This window comes from Colias eurytheme, chromosome 1, assembly GCF_061535395.1.
Source record: "Colias eurytheme isolate Ceu_HAF_F1 chromosome 1, ilColEury1 Martin Lab GWU primary, whole genome shotgun sequence".
Taxonomy (NCBI): Eukaryota; Metazoa; Arthropoda; class Insecta; order Lepidoptera; family Pieridae; genus Colias; species Colias eurytheme.
The window spans coordinates 13,647,331-13,662,805 of NC_142980.1; the positions used below are offsets into that span (position 1 = coordinate 13,647,331).

The 15,475-nt window shown below is 32.8% G+C and overlaps 1 protein-coding gene across 1 annotated transcript in view; it reads left to right on the forward strand.

Moving 5' to 3' along the window:
- Positions 1–1,457: 1,457 nt before the first annotated feature.
- LOC149911346 (dipeptidase 1-like) overlaps positions 1,458–15,475 on the forward strand; it is a 68,078-nt gene continuing 54,060 nt past the window's right edge. The window contains exon 1 of the mRNA XM_090120291.1: positions 1,458–1,533. Coding sequence (XP_089976417.1) covers positions 1,494–1,533 — 40 coding nt within the window. The 5' untranslated portion in view covers positions 1,458–1,493. The remainder of the gene's footprint in view (positions 1,534–15,475) is intronic.

The following is a 15,475-nucleotide window of genomic DNA, read 5'->3' on the forward strand; positions in this document are numbered from 1 at the left end:
GTATGATAAAATCTTTAAAACTACCCAACCAATTGTGGAGCAGTTTTTTTTAATAGATAGAGTTATTCAAGAGGAAGGTTTAAGTGTATAATTTGTTAAGATATAGATAAAGAGAGCGAAACAGCGCTCGGAAAGCTAGTTCATACTATTTTAATTCATTCTAATCATCATAATAAAAAAAAATAATGGATATGAAAGTTTTTTTTTTCCCCCATTTCCTCTAACATACGATACATTTATACATAAATTAACCATTATAACCCTTAATGTTTTTTTACAGATTCATATATTTATTTAAATCACAGATTTAAATCTAAACAGTTTCGGGCTTTTATGGAATTTCTACACCATTAAATTGATCGTGAGTCCTGAATATCTGTGTAACCGTTTTCACCGCTTAAAGGCTATATTATTTAATGGTTCACTAGCTAAGTCCCGTGGTTTCCCCTGACAAATTACTAAAAAATAAATTAATTCGTCAAAACTCATGGCAGTCTAATAATTCCGTTATTAAATTTCTACATGCGCTCATAAATAAAATGAAATGTTTTTTTTACGTGCAGTTTTTAAAATCTGATTTGTCCTAAAAACTATTTGTTTCAGTAAATTTATCTCAATTTACTTAAAAATTCAAAGTTACTCGAAGGACCAAAATATAAGTAATCAAAGGTAAGATTATTTATACAGTCTTAATCCCAATTTACATTAATTCATGACCTTCAAGCATCAGAACATTACTATTTAATTCAGAAGAACAGTTGAAGATCGCGCGTTCACCCGCTACAACAAACTTGGGCGAGTTGAGCGTATACTCTTGCAAAACAAATGACACGCTGCTAAGTGCCCAGATAAGGCCAGCCAGTTTGTTTTGAGCCATGTTTTTTGAGGCGCTCCCCTTTAGGGCTCCACTTTTGGAACGAAGGGAAGGACGCCACGGTCCTTTGAGGTTGGCGAAGGCACGTGCCTGGAGAGTTAACCTGCGCACAACTTCGTGAATCAATCAACGGGCTAAGTCTACCCAGCGAATGCTTAGGACGCTTGTACGCATGCGCCCTGCGTAGGGATGAGACATTACGATATTTCTCGCCCGGGAAATTGGACCCTTGAAATTAAGTGGCGTAATGGAATTCCGCTAAGCCAATTAACAAAATAAATTCGCATTGGAAAGTTTGAACGCGACTTTCTTAAAATTTCCACTGATGGACAAATTACAGTTTTTGTTTGAAGATCGTTTATAATTTAAAAATAGCCCTATTAAAAAAATACTTAAATATAAAATATTCAGCGAAATATAAATATATTGCACGGTATGCAATCGTAATGAGTAATAACAATGTAGTACATTTAACTTTGCCCACGGGTGACATTTATCGATAACACAGGTCAGAAGTCACTAATCTATCGTAGAACATCACTGGCCGTATCTCGAGATCCCGCCGAAAGCGTTTGACAGTTCCCGCGCGCAACCGGTGTGTGATACACGCACAGCACTCATGCCTTCCGCGCAAACCTTCGTTCGTAATCACGAGCCCGGTACGTACAAACTTTAACTTCCAAATTCAAAAATAGCACAGATAAAAAATAAAAATACAAAAGAGGTTTTAATACACGACAATACTTTTTACGCGCGTAATTTTTTCTAATGTTTAAGGTCAAGAATTCGGGTGTTTACGTTGAAATTATGCCCGTTGTGCGTGGTTCAGAATATTTCGGGGCTTGAGTCAATATTAACATTCATTTGCTGAAACAATAGGTGTGTTTGTAGAAATAATAGAGAAAATATGTAGCAATTTATTTTGTTTAATTAAAGCGTACAAATTCTTTTTACGCGGATAGAGTCAACAATTTAACGGTTGAGATAATAATGTGATTGTTTTTTTTATCAGGTATTTATTTATTGTTAATTTTATTTTGTTCGTATTTTATAAATTGGATTACTTGTTGATTTTTTGAAAGCGGATTTCGCTAGTAAACAAGACCATGCTTGGAACTCAACCTAAATATCTTGTTAAATCTAATTATTTATTAGATTTTTGGTGGCGTAAATTAAATAACACAATTAAAGTTGATTTGTATTTCAATTTATATGTTCTAGACAATGTTAATACATTGGTTGTTAAAAAAATACCCATATATGTCGCAGGTAATTATTATTTTAAAGCTCCATTATTAATATCGACGATGAAGTGTCAATATATGCTAACTACAAAAACTACATTTTTCAGTAGATAAAAAAAACGTTTTATTTCTTTTTCGTTACTGTTTTTAATTATTATTTTAGCTTACGTTCATTATCAAAGGATATTAGATATCATGGAATCATTTATTAAATGTAACTTAAAAGCTTTTTAAAAAAAACATGCAGATATTAGATATTGCTTGCCATTGTATTTAAACAGAAAGCCGTATTTATTAGATACAATTTATTGCCAATATACTTAGAAGAAATTGTTCTAAAGATTACAACCTTTTTTTTATATTTTAATATTAGGTTTTTGTATCAATACTATAGTAAAATTTTGATTTAAAATCCTGTCACTACACGTGATTATGCTCGAAGATAGTGATTTGAATATAAAACATTATTTCAATTTGTTCAACTTCATATGGACGAGATTTTCTTGCTGCTTTGGTAATAGTGGCATAATCACTCCGAATGTCCGCCCCGGCTTCGCCCGTGGTACCTACATGTTTAAACTATCCTATCTCTCAAGTTGGATCGAACTGCACATGGTGTGCGAATTTTATTATAATCGGTTAAGTGGTTTAGGAGTCCATTGAGGACAAACATTGTGACACGAGATTTATATATATTAAGACTAGCGGTCTGCCCCGGCTTCGCCCGTGGTACCTTCATGTTTAAACTATCCTATCTCTCAAGTTGTATCGAACTGCACATGGTGTGCGAATTTTATTATAATCGGTTAAGTGGTTAAGGAGTCCATGGAGGACAAACATTGTGACATGAGATTTATATATATTAAGATAGAAGTGTACTTATATGACACATGGATTTTCATCTTCTGTATCTAAAAGTCTGTACATATAATATGGTTACTTAACTATACGGCTAAGCCTTAATGTATTTAGATTAAACCGATTTGAATTGGATGGAATGGTCAAGTAACCTTATTTAAAAATAAAATCAAAGCTGGAAAGGTTGAAATTCAGGGGTTTTTTTTCAACCCTTCCTTGTTATTTACTGATTAACTGTTATTTTGACTTCATATAGAGACACATACATTGGTTTTTATTAATTACTAGCTGTGCTCCGCTGTTTTACCGGCAGTGCTCCGCTCCTGTTGGTCTTAGCATGATTATATATAGCCAATAGCCTTCTTCGATAAATGGGCTATCTAACATCGATAGAATTTTTCAAATCAGACCAGTAGTTCCCGAGATTAGCACGTTCAAACAAACGAACTCTTCAGCTTTATTATATTAGTAAAGATTTTCCAATGTCCGTCTTTTTCAAATTGCGAGTAATTTAATTAACAAATTTAAACGTGTAGTATGTGTAATATAATATAATATAATATGTAATAGTATACATTAAACACATAAAATAAATAATAATAATTTGTATTTGATATCCGAAGAATATTTAAAAGTAATAAATTACACATTAAGTTACACTTCCACCGTGATATCAATTTATCACGGTTTAAATAATGTAACGCAAATAAATTAAATTAAGCCTGATTCATTGTTATCTACATTTTAAATAAACGATGTTATTCAACTATATTGTATTTTAAAGATATTATAGTAAAATATACTAAAATAATCTAGTGTTAGACGTAACTTTTGATTTAATATTTTTGTGGATGAATAATTGTCACTGTTTCCTGTCCGAACATGTTTAACTGTCGAATACTATAAATTGCCGCGTTCCTTTGACTCGTGGCGCATTCGTACGAATCGTGCCTAGGGGCTTGGACGTTGTTTATACGACGTTCGACCCAACTACCCTCACTTTACTAATAGTCGTTGACTAGCTGCGTTTTGTTATCAACTACCTACATCAATTAGGTAGCTGTGTAGAATCGCAGTACATTCTTATTACATTCAAACTAATATTTAACCTTGCCTCGCTTTTTATTTCTTACACTAGTTTGTATTTCTATAAATACTCTTATTTTTAATTTACAATTCTCAAAACTTATTGGCTACTCAATTCATATTCAAACTTAAATTTACGTATTCTAGGTTTTTTTTAAGTATAATAAATACTACTGTTATTTTTTTTTGAATTTCTGTTTTTATATATTTGTTTTTAAATATTTATTTGGGATTTGCGTGGATTTATACGATTAGTTAAAAATAAAAAGAATTATCTATATTTAGCTTAATACATCATATTAAAGTTTAAGAAGTAACTACCGAGCCATATGCCAGCTCTTTTCTGCACAAATTGTTTTCTCAAACATGCGCATTCAAAAGAACTTCCAAAAGAACTTTAATTTTAAGCTAGACTCTTAATAGCACTTTTGAATACTATTACAGTTGAGAAATGTTTTGTTTCTAAATGAAAGTAAGTATTCCTAAAGACATATCTTTAGGAAAAGCGGCTAGCAAGTCTTCCTAGTTTTTGTCATACACTTTTTGAATGCAGTTGTAATTTTATAATAGTAGAAAAATAAGATCCAGTATTTTTGAATTAAATTATTTTATTCTTTTAGTAAGTATGTTTATCTTTACTAATATGTTTTATTCGTTTGTTTGTTTTTCTTTCACGTAACAATGGAGTGATTATATCAAATGAATTTTCTGGAGATAGTTGGATAGAGAGTGACATAGACTACTTTTTACGGCGATTAATCATCAGACGTCGTGGTTTTGTTTCGCTACGCGGGCAAGTCCGCGGGCGGAAAGCAAGTCTTTTATTTCAATTGTAGTATGAATTACCGAAATATTTTATTTATTTATAATGCTTTATTATACAAAATATTATATGTAAACCTTTACAACCAAATATTTTGCACAAAAGGCAGCCTTATGGTTGGACAACAATCTCTGCCAAGCCTGGGAAACCATTTGTTCTGATTTCGAGTTAAATGCCTGGTTTTGTATAAATTTATAAATAATAGAAAAAATTAGATCACGAGGTGGGACTCGAACCCGCATCCTTCCGCGCCATTCCGGGGCAGATAACTGACCAATTCAGCCACTCGTGACCCGCCAGAGCAATCGAATTTATTCTATTCTTTCAGTTTTATGTGTCTAGGGGACACACCGCGCGCCATCTATTGAGATGATTAACAACCATCTCAACCAATATGAAACACTTTTCAGTGAATACAATATTGTACAATATTGTACCTGGTTTTGAGAAATTTATAATAGAACTAGCTTTCCGCCCGAGGCTTCGTTCGCCTTGTCTAAAACCTAATAAATATCTTAAATCACTTTATCTATTAAAAATCGCATCAAAATCCGTTACGTACTTTTAAATATTTAAGCCATATTTAAGCATTTAAGCATTTAAGGTACATAGAAAGCGACTTTGTTTCATACTATGTAGTGACACTCAATCACAAGTAACATGTTCATACGAGTATAAACGGCAGAATTAATTACATCATTCATTATCAACTGCAACAGTGTCTGGTGCGTTGGCACGAATTATTGGAATACAGTTTACCGTACAATTTGTCGCTTTGATCATTGTGGTGTAGCCACACCGGTCTGATACCAATATCTATATATCTTTTTTTTTTATTGCAACCCCGGCAATGGAGCAGGCGACCCACTTGATGGTAGGTGATAGTCGCCGCCCATGACAGTTCACAGCATTAGGGAACGTATTGCCAGTTTTCAGGTGGAAGATCTTATTAAGAGATAATAGATAATTAGAGATTATCTACCAATATATCTATATGCGTATTATCTATAGCTATCTTAATACCCGTTGCCCCAATAGACGTTGGTCTGCCCTATTGTCCTTTTTCGTGTTTTCTCGATACGAAGCTTATTTGTGCTTTAGTAAAAATTTCGAGCCAATGGTCGAGCCGTTTCCGAGTTTTATGCTTAGCAACACATTTTTTTACATAGATTATTTCTATCTGATATTATCTCTACCTTAATATTTAAAACGTAAAGTTGACTGACTTACTGACTGATCTATTAACGTACAGCCCAAATTCTACCCTCCAGGGCATAAAATAGGGAATGAAAGTTAGTACCATGTATCTATGTCAAATAGTCTTGAAAATCCTTTTGCCAAATTTCATGTGTGTCAGAAGCATTATTTCTAAAATCTAGCAAAACTGATGTCCAGTCCAGTGTGGACGCACCAGCACACCGCTATATGCTTTCAATCATTGCATTCGGCTGCATTCAGAGGCCACATTTATACGCAGCAATTATTATTTGCGTGCGCGGTCTGGTCTTTTGTGCCCTGTGGCATCGGAATGATCATTAAATCCTGTATTTGGTTGTTGTGTGCAAGATTTCAAGCGCTATTTTGTACCCATTTGTGCACGTGTTTGATATCATGCTATTTGCGAACGGTGTTTAATTAAGTAATTAAATTAAAAGGATTTGTGTTTTGTGTAGGTATTGTCACAGAATAGATAATAGTACAGGGTATTGTGTTGTATGGCACGCTTTGTTGCGTGAATGTTTTGTGAATTTTGGTTGTATTGCCTATACATGTTTTTAGGTATATGTTCACTAATTTCCTCTTCAAAACTAGTTGAGTGAGATATCAAGTGCAGTATTGAAAAGGTGACTTGACACACCGGAATTCATTTCACTTCAGTGTGAAATGAATTCCGGAGTGGTTTTTCCGGTTGTGGGGTACATAATTATGTACATTCATTTTACTGATCGATTTTCTATACGTACAAAGTATGTGATCAGACTTCTGTGTTCTGTCACCGAGAATTTTTTTTTCATCCCCACCGGGAATCGAACCTACGACCCGTCGGTTCCATGCTCATACGTTAACCAAGGAGGCGGTCATTCAGTACCTTTTCCTCAATTCGTAGCAACTTTCCAACTAACCTCCCTATCCATTAGCAGCAAACACTCAAACTAATAAAGTCTAACCCAATTCGATTCAGCGAGTTTACACCTTTCTGTAGTTTGTGATGTATGACCGAGATCACTCGTTCCTTACAATCCTTTCACTTTCTTGTATTCAGTATTTCAAATCTCGACAACTCACCTCGGGCTGAGACCGACCCATATAAGGTTTACTTTAGTTTTATGTCACTTGTCGACGACCTAGCCTAATCCTTTTTACGGGTATTTTTATACCACGAATAGAATGTGTGGTATGGGATTTGGGGCGTTATATCTGTGTTTCTGTTGATATAGTTTATATTTCTAATAGGTTATGGTTATGATCTATTAGTTCTTTTAGATCTGAAGTGATTTTTTAGCTTGAGCTTAGTTAATATAGTGTGGTATTCTGTTTGAATATATCTATATCTATGATACGGTTAATTTTATTTGTGTGAAATGATATAATATGTACTATTACTATGTATTACTATTTACTTTTTGGTTTACAATTTCGAATATCACACAGATCACACGCTTTGTGAAACGTCTAAAAATATATATATCACTGTAATTGAAATAAATTTTCCCTTTTGTTTTATAATGGTCATTTACGAGAGGCCCAAATGTTTTTCACTTAGGGACAAAGAAAAACGGCTTATACCACCTTTTTTTTACCCTTTGAATTGGGTTAAGTCACCTAATTGAGTAGACTTTACATACAACTAAAAGCGCCTTAACCCAATTTCTAGATGAAACGGATTTGTCCTAATAGTTTTTTTTTAGGAAAGGTATTTGCCTATAAGTATGTGCTTCTGCCATATATTATATTATTCTTACAATCATAAGTATAAAACCTTCAAACCATCTTCAAACTAAACCGAACATTCTTCAAACCACTATCTTTAAGACAGGAGAGTGGCCTAGTTTTTATAAAAAATTTACCCTAGTACTTTCTCAGGTAGTAATTTATATAAAATATAACTTGCCTTATAATCTTAAAAGCTTTTACCCTTGCAAGGCGAACTCAAGAACCATTTATCATCTCATAAATTATTGATAGCTTAAGGTATTATAATCAACATAAAAGTGCATTATTTCCTGCAGCTACGTGAACTTTAATTTGTTAAATTTTGTCAGCGTGAGGCGGGAAATTAAAAATGTTTTAAACCGTTTAACACGCGTTTACAGTGGCTTCTATAAATATACCTACTTTGTTTACACAAAGATTAATATTGTTTTAATGATGTGGTTAGCTTAAAATGAAATAAAGATTGTAATGATTAAAATTTATAATAGGGAATATTCATGTTTTTCTTTTGTGTCTTATATGAATAGTTTACTATTTTATAACGTGGAAAAAAATATTAATGGGCGTCAACATACTCTAGATCATCTATATAATCTATCATTTATTTCGTTCGACCTATGGTGGCGCGTTTTGGAAGTTTGAATTTCGCTCCCTTATTTTGCACTTTTGAATATTATTTTAGGGGTTTAATAAGTAAATAAAAAAAATCCTTTTCATTGTAATATTACGATAGTAAGTATTCGAGAAAAAAACATATTAGGCTATTTCAAATTTTATGTATATTCCCTATTGTTGTGCTTGTGCTCAAAAGAATCAAAACTATCTCAAAACTTATTGTTGAATAAATTAGTTACATATAAAGTTCGTCTCAAAATACGTAGCTATCGGTAATTCCTGAATCTGTATCAACACGACATGCTATTTATTTTCTATTTCCGCATTTATTTCTATAAAAGGATCCATTACGAGGAAGCACGGAGGGTCACATTAGCAGGGATCATCTATCCCAATCTATTTTTAAATTTTGGGTCACGGAATTGGTTTATCTTTAGAAGTGGCGCTTGAGCTCGCGCCATTTATAATTGCTTTTGGGAATAGAATTGTTGTTAATTTAAATAAGTGGTCCACACAGAGCGAGCAGCCTCGCGAAGCAACTGCTACATGAAGCAGCTCTGTCTCTTTACGTGGCTCGGCTGAAGAAAGCGCGTGTGACGTCACTTTCCTTGTCCAAGCCTCGTCCACACTGACCGAGCTTGCGAGCAATTGTTTTGCGAGGCCGCTCGCTCTGTGTGGACTTGCCTATTTTCGAATATTTGAGCGCGACCGTTACAAGGTCACCGAACGGAGGGTTGTGCCCTCAAGGACGCCTGAGAGGGTGAAACCATTATAAAGCGATCCACAGGTATTTGAGGCGTATGCTATATGTATAGCCCAAGTTTGGAATGCCCTTGGTACTAGAAATGTGAAGATGTTTATAATACTTGCGGAAAATAGTTATCATGTTTAACAGAGTATAAATAGAAGGAGTTAGACTTAAATATAACAAGGATAGTATATTTTTGCAATGAATATTCTTTTTCAATTTGGGCGTAGGTTGCGCGTGACTCTATTTGTTGATCTTTGATCCTACAAATTAATAAGTTAGTTTATTTGCTTGAATGTTTGAGTTGGTAAAAATGAATGAATTCTTTCGTTTCTATTTAGTATCTTTAGATACTAAATTCTTTCTTTAGGTACTTGCGTTTTGCACAGAATAAATAAGTTGGATGCACGAAGATTTAATAAAATGGTAAATTTATATAAGAAAGAAATAACTGTCTATTACTACAATCACTTAAGTGTTTAAAGCGAAGTAAATAATATACTACTAAACACATTTGATCAATTAAATACTGTTGAATTCCTTTATAAAATAAACGGTTGGAAAACCTCAGCTTCATAACATGAAATGAATTGTTTGGCGTAACAAACCAGCATAGCAAACTTGACGGTTACAGAAAAATAATTATAATTCAGGAAATTCAGTACTAAGTATTATATTTGTACTTCTGGTCTTTTCACTATGTGTTTCAATTATACGTTAAAACGATTTAAACTGAATTCTTTCCGTGAATGTTTTAATGCAGTTTTAATGAGTTTTTAGCACTCTTAGAATGAGTATATGAATTGGTCACATGTATGCGATATTATTTAAATTGCAATATAGTGAAGGCTCGAATTAGTATTTAATAGAACCAAAGAAAAAAATGATTTTAAAATTTGTAAGATTCATTTTCTTTTAAGGTAATAGGTATTCACAAAAGCTTGAAATAATTCCATATTTCTAAATTACAAAGGTAGATTAAAGGACACCTGACAATAATCATACAATAACTAATATTATATTGTATAATCGACATTTCACATCTCATTTGGCCAGATTACGAGCAAATTATATAAACAAGGGTGTATTTTCAAAGGTTCTTTGTGTCATTACTAGCTATACTCAAATGTTACCTTGATAAAATGGCTTTTATGCTAGACCGTAATCTATGTGCATATAAAATTTCGGCCAAAACGTTGTTGTAATTTTCCTCTTACAAATATCTTTAGACACATCTGTTGGATATTATTTTAAACTACTACTTAAGTAACTTATTACCAAGGTAAGTAAAGCCACAGTACTTACTAGGTATCTGGGTAAAAAGCCTTTATGCTAGGTAATCCAGAATAAAGTCTCTGTACCAAATTTGGTACACATCGGATTAGATTTTGTGTGCAATAGAAACCATTTATCCTTAAACTTTGTAATTTATAACATACTAGCTTTGCACGTACGGCTTCGCCCGTTTTTTGTTGTTAAACCATCTTAGGTTTAGGATCACCCAACTCAAACTCAAATAAATAATTTCCTAAAATCTCCCTCTTGATTAACTCTATCCATTAAAAAAACCCCACCAAAATCTGTTGTGTTGTTATGTTGTATGTTGCTTAATTTTAAAGTTGGCAACGTAGTAAAGTAAAACTATTTGCAATTAAAACGAGACTAGAATTAAATAAATGTTAGAAATTGAATGCTCATATAATTTTAAACAACTATGTGACGAGTTATTCGTTTCATTTCAACTGGGTCGACAAACGCAGTCGGACAACTTTTGTGTTGTACAGTGTACACTTTAACACGGAATATATCAGATGTTTCGTAGCATACAATATTCTGAAATGGAATGCTATAAAACTACGATATTATTGGCATATCGGCTGACATTTGAAATTTTTGGACGATTCAAATTCAAATTAATTTATTTGCCAAAAAAACATGGTATACAGAGATGTTAACAATTGAGTTTTCAAGCATGTTCAGCCGATTTTTCCATTCGTCATACATGAAAATCTTGCGGGGATTTTTAAATCCGTTTCATTTTTAGGGTTCCGTATTCAGACGGTTAAAATTATTACCGAGACCTCGCTGTATGTTTGTACATAAATTTATCATCAGGCTGTATCTCATAAACTGATGATAGATCGACAGTTGAAATTTTCAGAGATGATTTATTTCTGTTGCATAGATATGGCAACAAATAATATAAAAATGGAACTCTCAGTGTCGCGAGTCCGACTCGCACTTGACTTCCAACTGGTAGTTTTAAATCCCTTTATAACTTACGGTGATCTTTTCATCGTCTTTAGAAGGGATAAATTATAATCTGGCCACAATCAGGACAGGAATTCAACCCTAAAAAATTAAATTATTCATTCAACTTCTTAAGGAATCGCTTTGAAATTTTATTACCATTTTATACCAAACGACTAGAGCGGATAAAAAGTTTCGAACTTTCAGTGAAATTTTTATCAAAATTTGTTTAATATTCATAATTGAATAGATGATCACAATATGCGGGTACCGATTCCCTATTTTGTTTTGCTATTTGGCATATAAAAAAATATTTTATATTTATTTATAATCTTTATTGCATACAAAACATAAAATAAAAATATTTGATTTGATGCATAAAAATACATATTTATGCTTGTAATTTAATTTAATAAATTAAAAAACGTGAAAGTAACGATGTAAATCATCTCGCTTTATAGAGACGAATTCCGTACTCAAGTCGTTTATGACTCAGGTTGGTTCTGGAAGGCTTATGTGAAAAGTCTAGAAATATATTTTTATTTTATAAAATTAGCGCAAGTTTTTAGCTTAACGAGAATTACATTACTCTTTTACTAAGTCCAAATGAAAAGCATGTTTTTATGTTATTTTACTGCCATTTAAAACGTCCTTAGTTCCTTATGTATTGGAATAAATTAGAATTTTCAACATTCATCCTACGAAGTAAAACCGCGAGTTAAAGCTATTTCATAATTCACTAATTACATATTCATTTGAGGACATTAAAAATAATAGGCCATGTTCACTCGCAGCGAAATACGGGCGAGTGTTGAAAATATGAAATAAATTTAGACGAGTAAAAAATACCCGGTTTCAGCTAGAAATATAAAAGTAGTGGGAAAATCGCGAGCCCGGGTCGCCTTTGAATGGTTTTACAGTATTAATGTCGCTTTACGAAAACCTAGTATTCCTTCATAGCCACTCATTACTTACCGAATATAAAAATGTTATTACGTACGGAAATATTTTTGTTTCACTCGTAAGATATTCTGAGGGCAAGCGTATTACGTATGCAAAAATGTTATTTTGTAGCAAGTACTAGATGTAGCGCACGGGTTTGCTTGCTTGTTTAGTTTTCTTTTATTTATTTATATTTTATGAGAATCTACAGCTGTGTTCTTAAAAAGTAGTCACATAATATAATAATCACAATAAGACATTGCTTTTTACTTGGATAAAAAGCCACCTTTAAATTTCTCCGCAATAAAAACAAAGAAGAAAGTAATAAACGCATTTTTCTATAATTAATTTCGAGTACGTGGTGCTAATAACTTCTTTTCAACTTTTTTTCAACTTCTCAATTACTTTTGTTGAAATTTGATATACTACGATATGTTATCGGAAGTATTCTAAGCTTCTTCTTTACCTCAACTGCCTAAACTATTAACAAGGATAAAATAACGTACACGAACAAACTCATTCAAACATGATTTCTATCAAAAATAAATCCATAATTTACGTTTCCTTATATTTGCACTTTTCTATCACAACAAATCAAACAGAATCAACATTGGCTTGAATTAACTGAGCGGATTCCGCAAATATATGAAATGTAGAAGAAATCTTGGTTTCTCAGCGAATGTTTGTACGAATACATCGTGAAGTATGCTTGGTCGATGTCAATCTCATTTCCATTCTTCATTCAACATCATATTGTGATAGCGAATAGTGTCTATATACATAGTTGGAAAGATTTGCTTTTGAAGATGTTTTAGTATTACATTTTCAACCGACTTCAAAACAGTTCTTTTAAATCTTCAAAAAAATGAGGAAGTTCTCAATTTGACTGTATTTTTTTTTGAGTTTGGTGCCTCAGCACTTTCTACTTTCCGATTTTGACATATTTATTTTATTAGAAAACAGATACTTCATATGTGGTCTTATTTAGTTATGGTTAGCCCTAAAAATTAGAAGGCAGTTTAGGTTTAAAAAAAAAATATTAGAAGATGTTTCAGCATTCAATTTTCTTGCTTCAGGATTAACATGGATCTTGAAGATTTAAAGATCCGTTGTAGGCCAGAGGTAAAGGATTATTAGTTTTTGCGATACGGTTTCAAAGTAATCCCTTTGACCTTATTTAGAAATGATAGCCGGTGCCTTTTTCCTAATATTTATAGCCTAAGTTTATTCTGGTCGGGTTTTATTAACGTTGTTGGTCTAGACTCTGAACTCTGAAGTGATCCTCTTCATACTAGAGTTCGTGATATGAATTTTGAGAGGAAAACATATTAGGATAATATGTTTAGAAAATGAAATGTAATTACGATGTAATATTTAAGTGTCTGTAATTTATTAAACTATTGAGAGGTGATAGTTTTTGCGAATCACTTTTAATTTGAGAAAATAATTGTAATATCTATAATACATATTATGATATACAAATATTTAAGGTAGGATATTTTTCTGAATAAATTGCTATTCCATGACTGGAAGAATATTGGCGGAACATGAGTCGCAGTTATAAATAGTTTCCACTACTTGTATAAGTAAATATTTCTTGCGTAACTACTCAATCTTCTTTTATAAGCGCTATTGAATTATTAAATGGTATAACAATGAGGAAAAGCTGTTTTTTTAATAAATAATTTTTAGATCGTTGGTTTACATTTAGTTTTAGACATATAATCATATAAATAAAAATCAATGTTATGTTTACCAAAATTACGACATTTTATACAAGCAGGATCTATCGATCTTTATTTTTATTTTATTTATTTGGTAATCCTTGAATGTTCACAATATTCATCCAAAGAGAATAAAAATATGTATGTATCTAAATACGGAATATTCGTACTAATACCGTAATGTTATTTTAAATCGAAAACATCGAAATAAATGATCTTAATATACATACAGTGATAAGAAATATTCACCCTCCTCCCTTCAACGGCGGGTTATTAATAATGTATGATGCTGGAGAAATTCCGCAATCCACAGCCACCTGCGTTTCTTTTTGCTTGTCTATTAACTGGAGATTCGATCTCGTTACATATCATATTTAAAAATATAATACGTTAATAATTCTTCTGTAACAAATATATAGGAGCAGTGGTGGGCCAGTGGTGAGACCTCGGACTTCGAATCGATAAGTCCGGGGTTCGAGACCATGCGAGCGCGCAGGAAATAAATTGATTTTTCAATTTATCTGCGCATGTTGTAACATCACCACTGCTCGAACGGTGAAGGAAAACATCGTGAGGAAACCGACATGTCGAAGAATCAAAAGTTCGACGACATGTGTCATCCGCCAACCCGCACTTGGCCAGCGTGGTGGATTATGGCCTGTACCCTCATAGGTGGCCCGTGTCCCAGCAGTGGGAACGTATATGGGCTGATGGTGATGGTGAACAAATATATATGTGAAATTGGTTCCAATCCGCTTAATTTCTGCGTTTGCGTAAGAGGCAAAATAGCATTATTTTTTAATTTCCAGTAGATTTGTGACAGACGAACTACATATTGGCACGTCCAGTACCTAGCGTATCCAGAGAAACTATCTGATGATAATCTTTTACTTGATATGTTTTTCTTGACACATGAGTCATGCTGAGATGATCCTAATCACCATATTAATATCGTTTGGGGAACGTAGATAATTCTGATCATAGATATAAGAGCACTACGATACACTTTAGATAGGAGTCTTGGAGAACAGAATCGTCCATCAAAATGCATCCTCAATATTGCAGAAACCTCGAACTTATTTGTCAAACATTTCCAAGGTAACTCAAGGATCCCTTTTAGGAATATTAAAGGCGTGTTGTCCGAAACACTGCAGTCTACAAGTCGTTTTAGACGTGAAAGTTTCTTGCTATTACCGCTTACTTGATGGACCCCTTTCATAATATCTTAATGCAATAGCTCGTGGCGGAGTTGGAGCAACAAATTTATTATTTTATGAATTAATACCTTACAGTTTCGGGACTTTATGTTGCAACTGTAACATAAATAACTCTATTTCGTTTAAGGACGCTTTAGAATAGCATCGTAATTAAAATTTT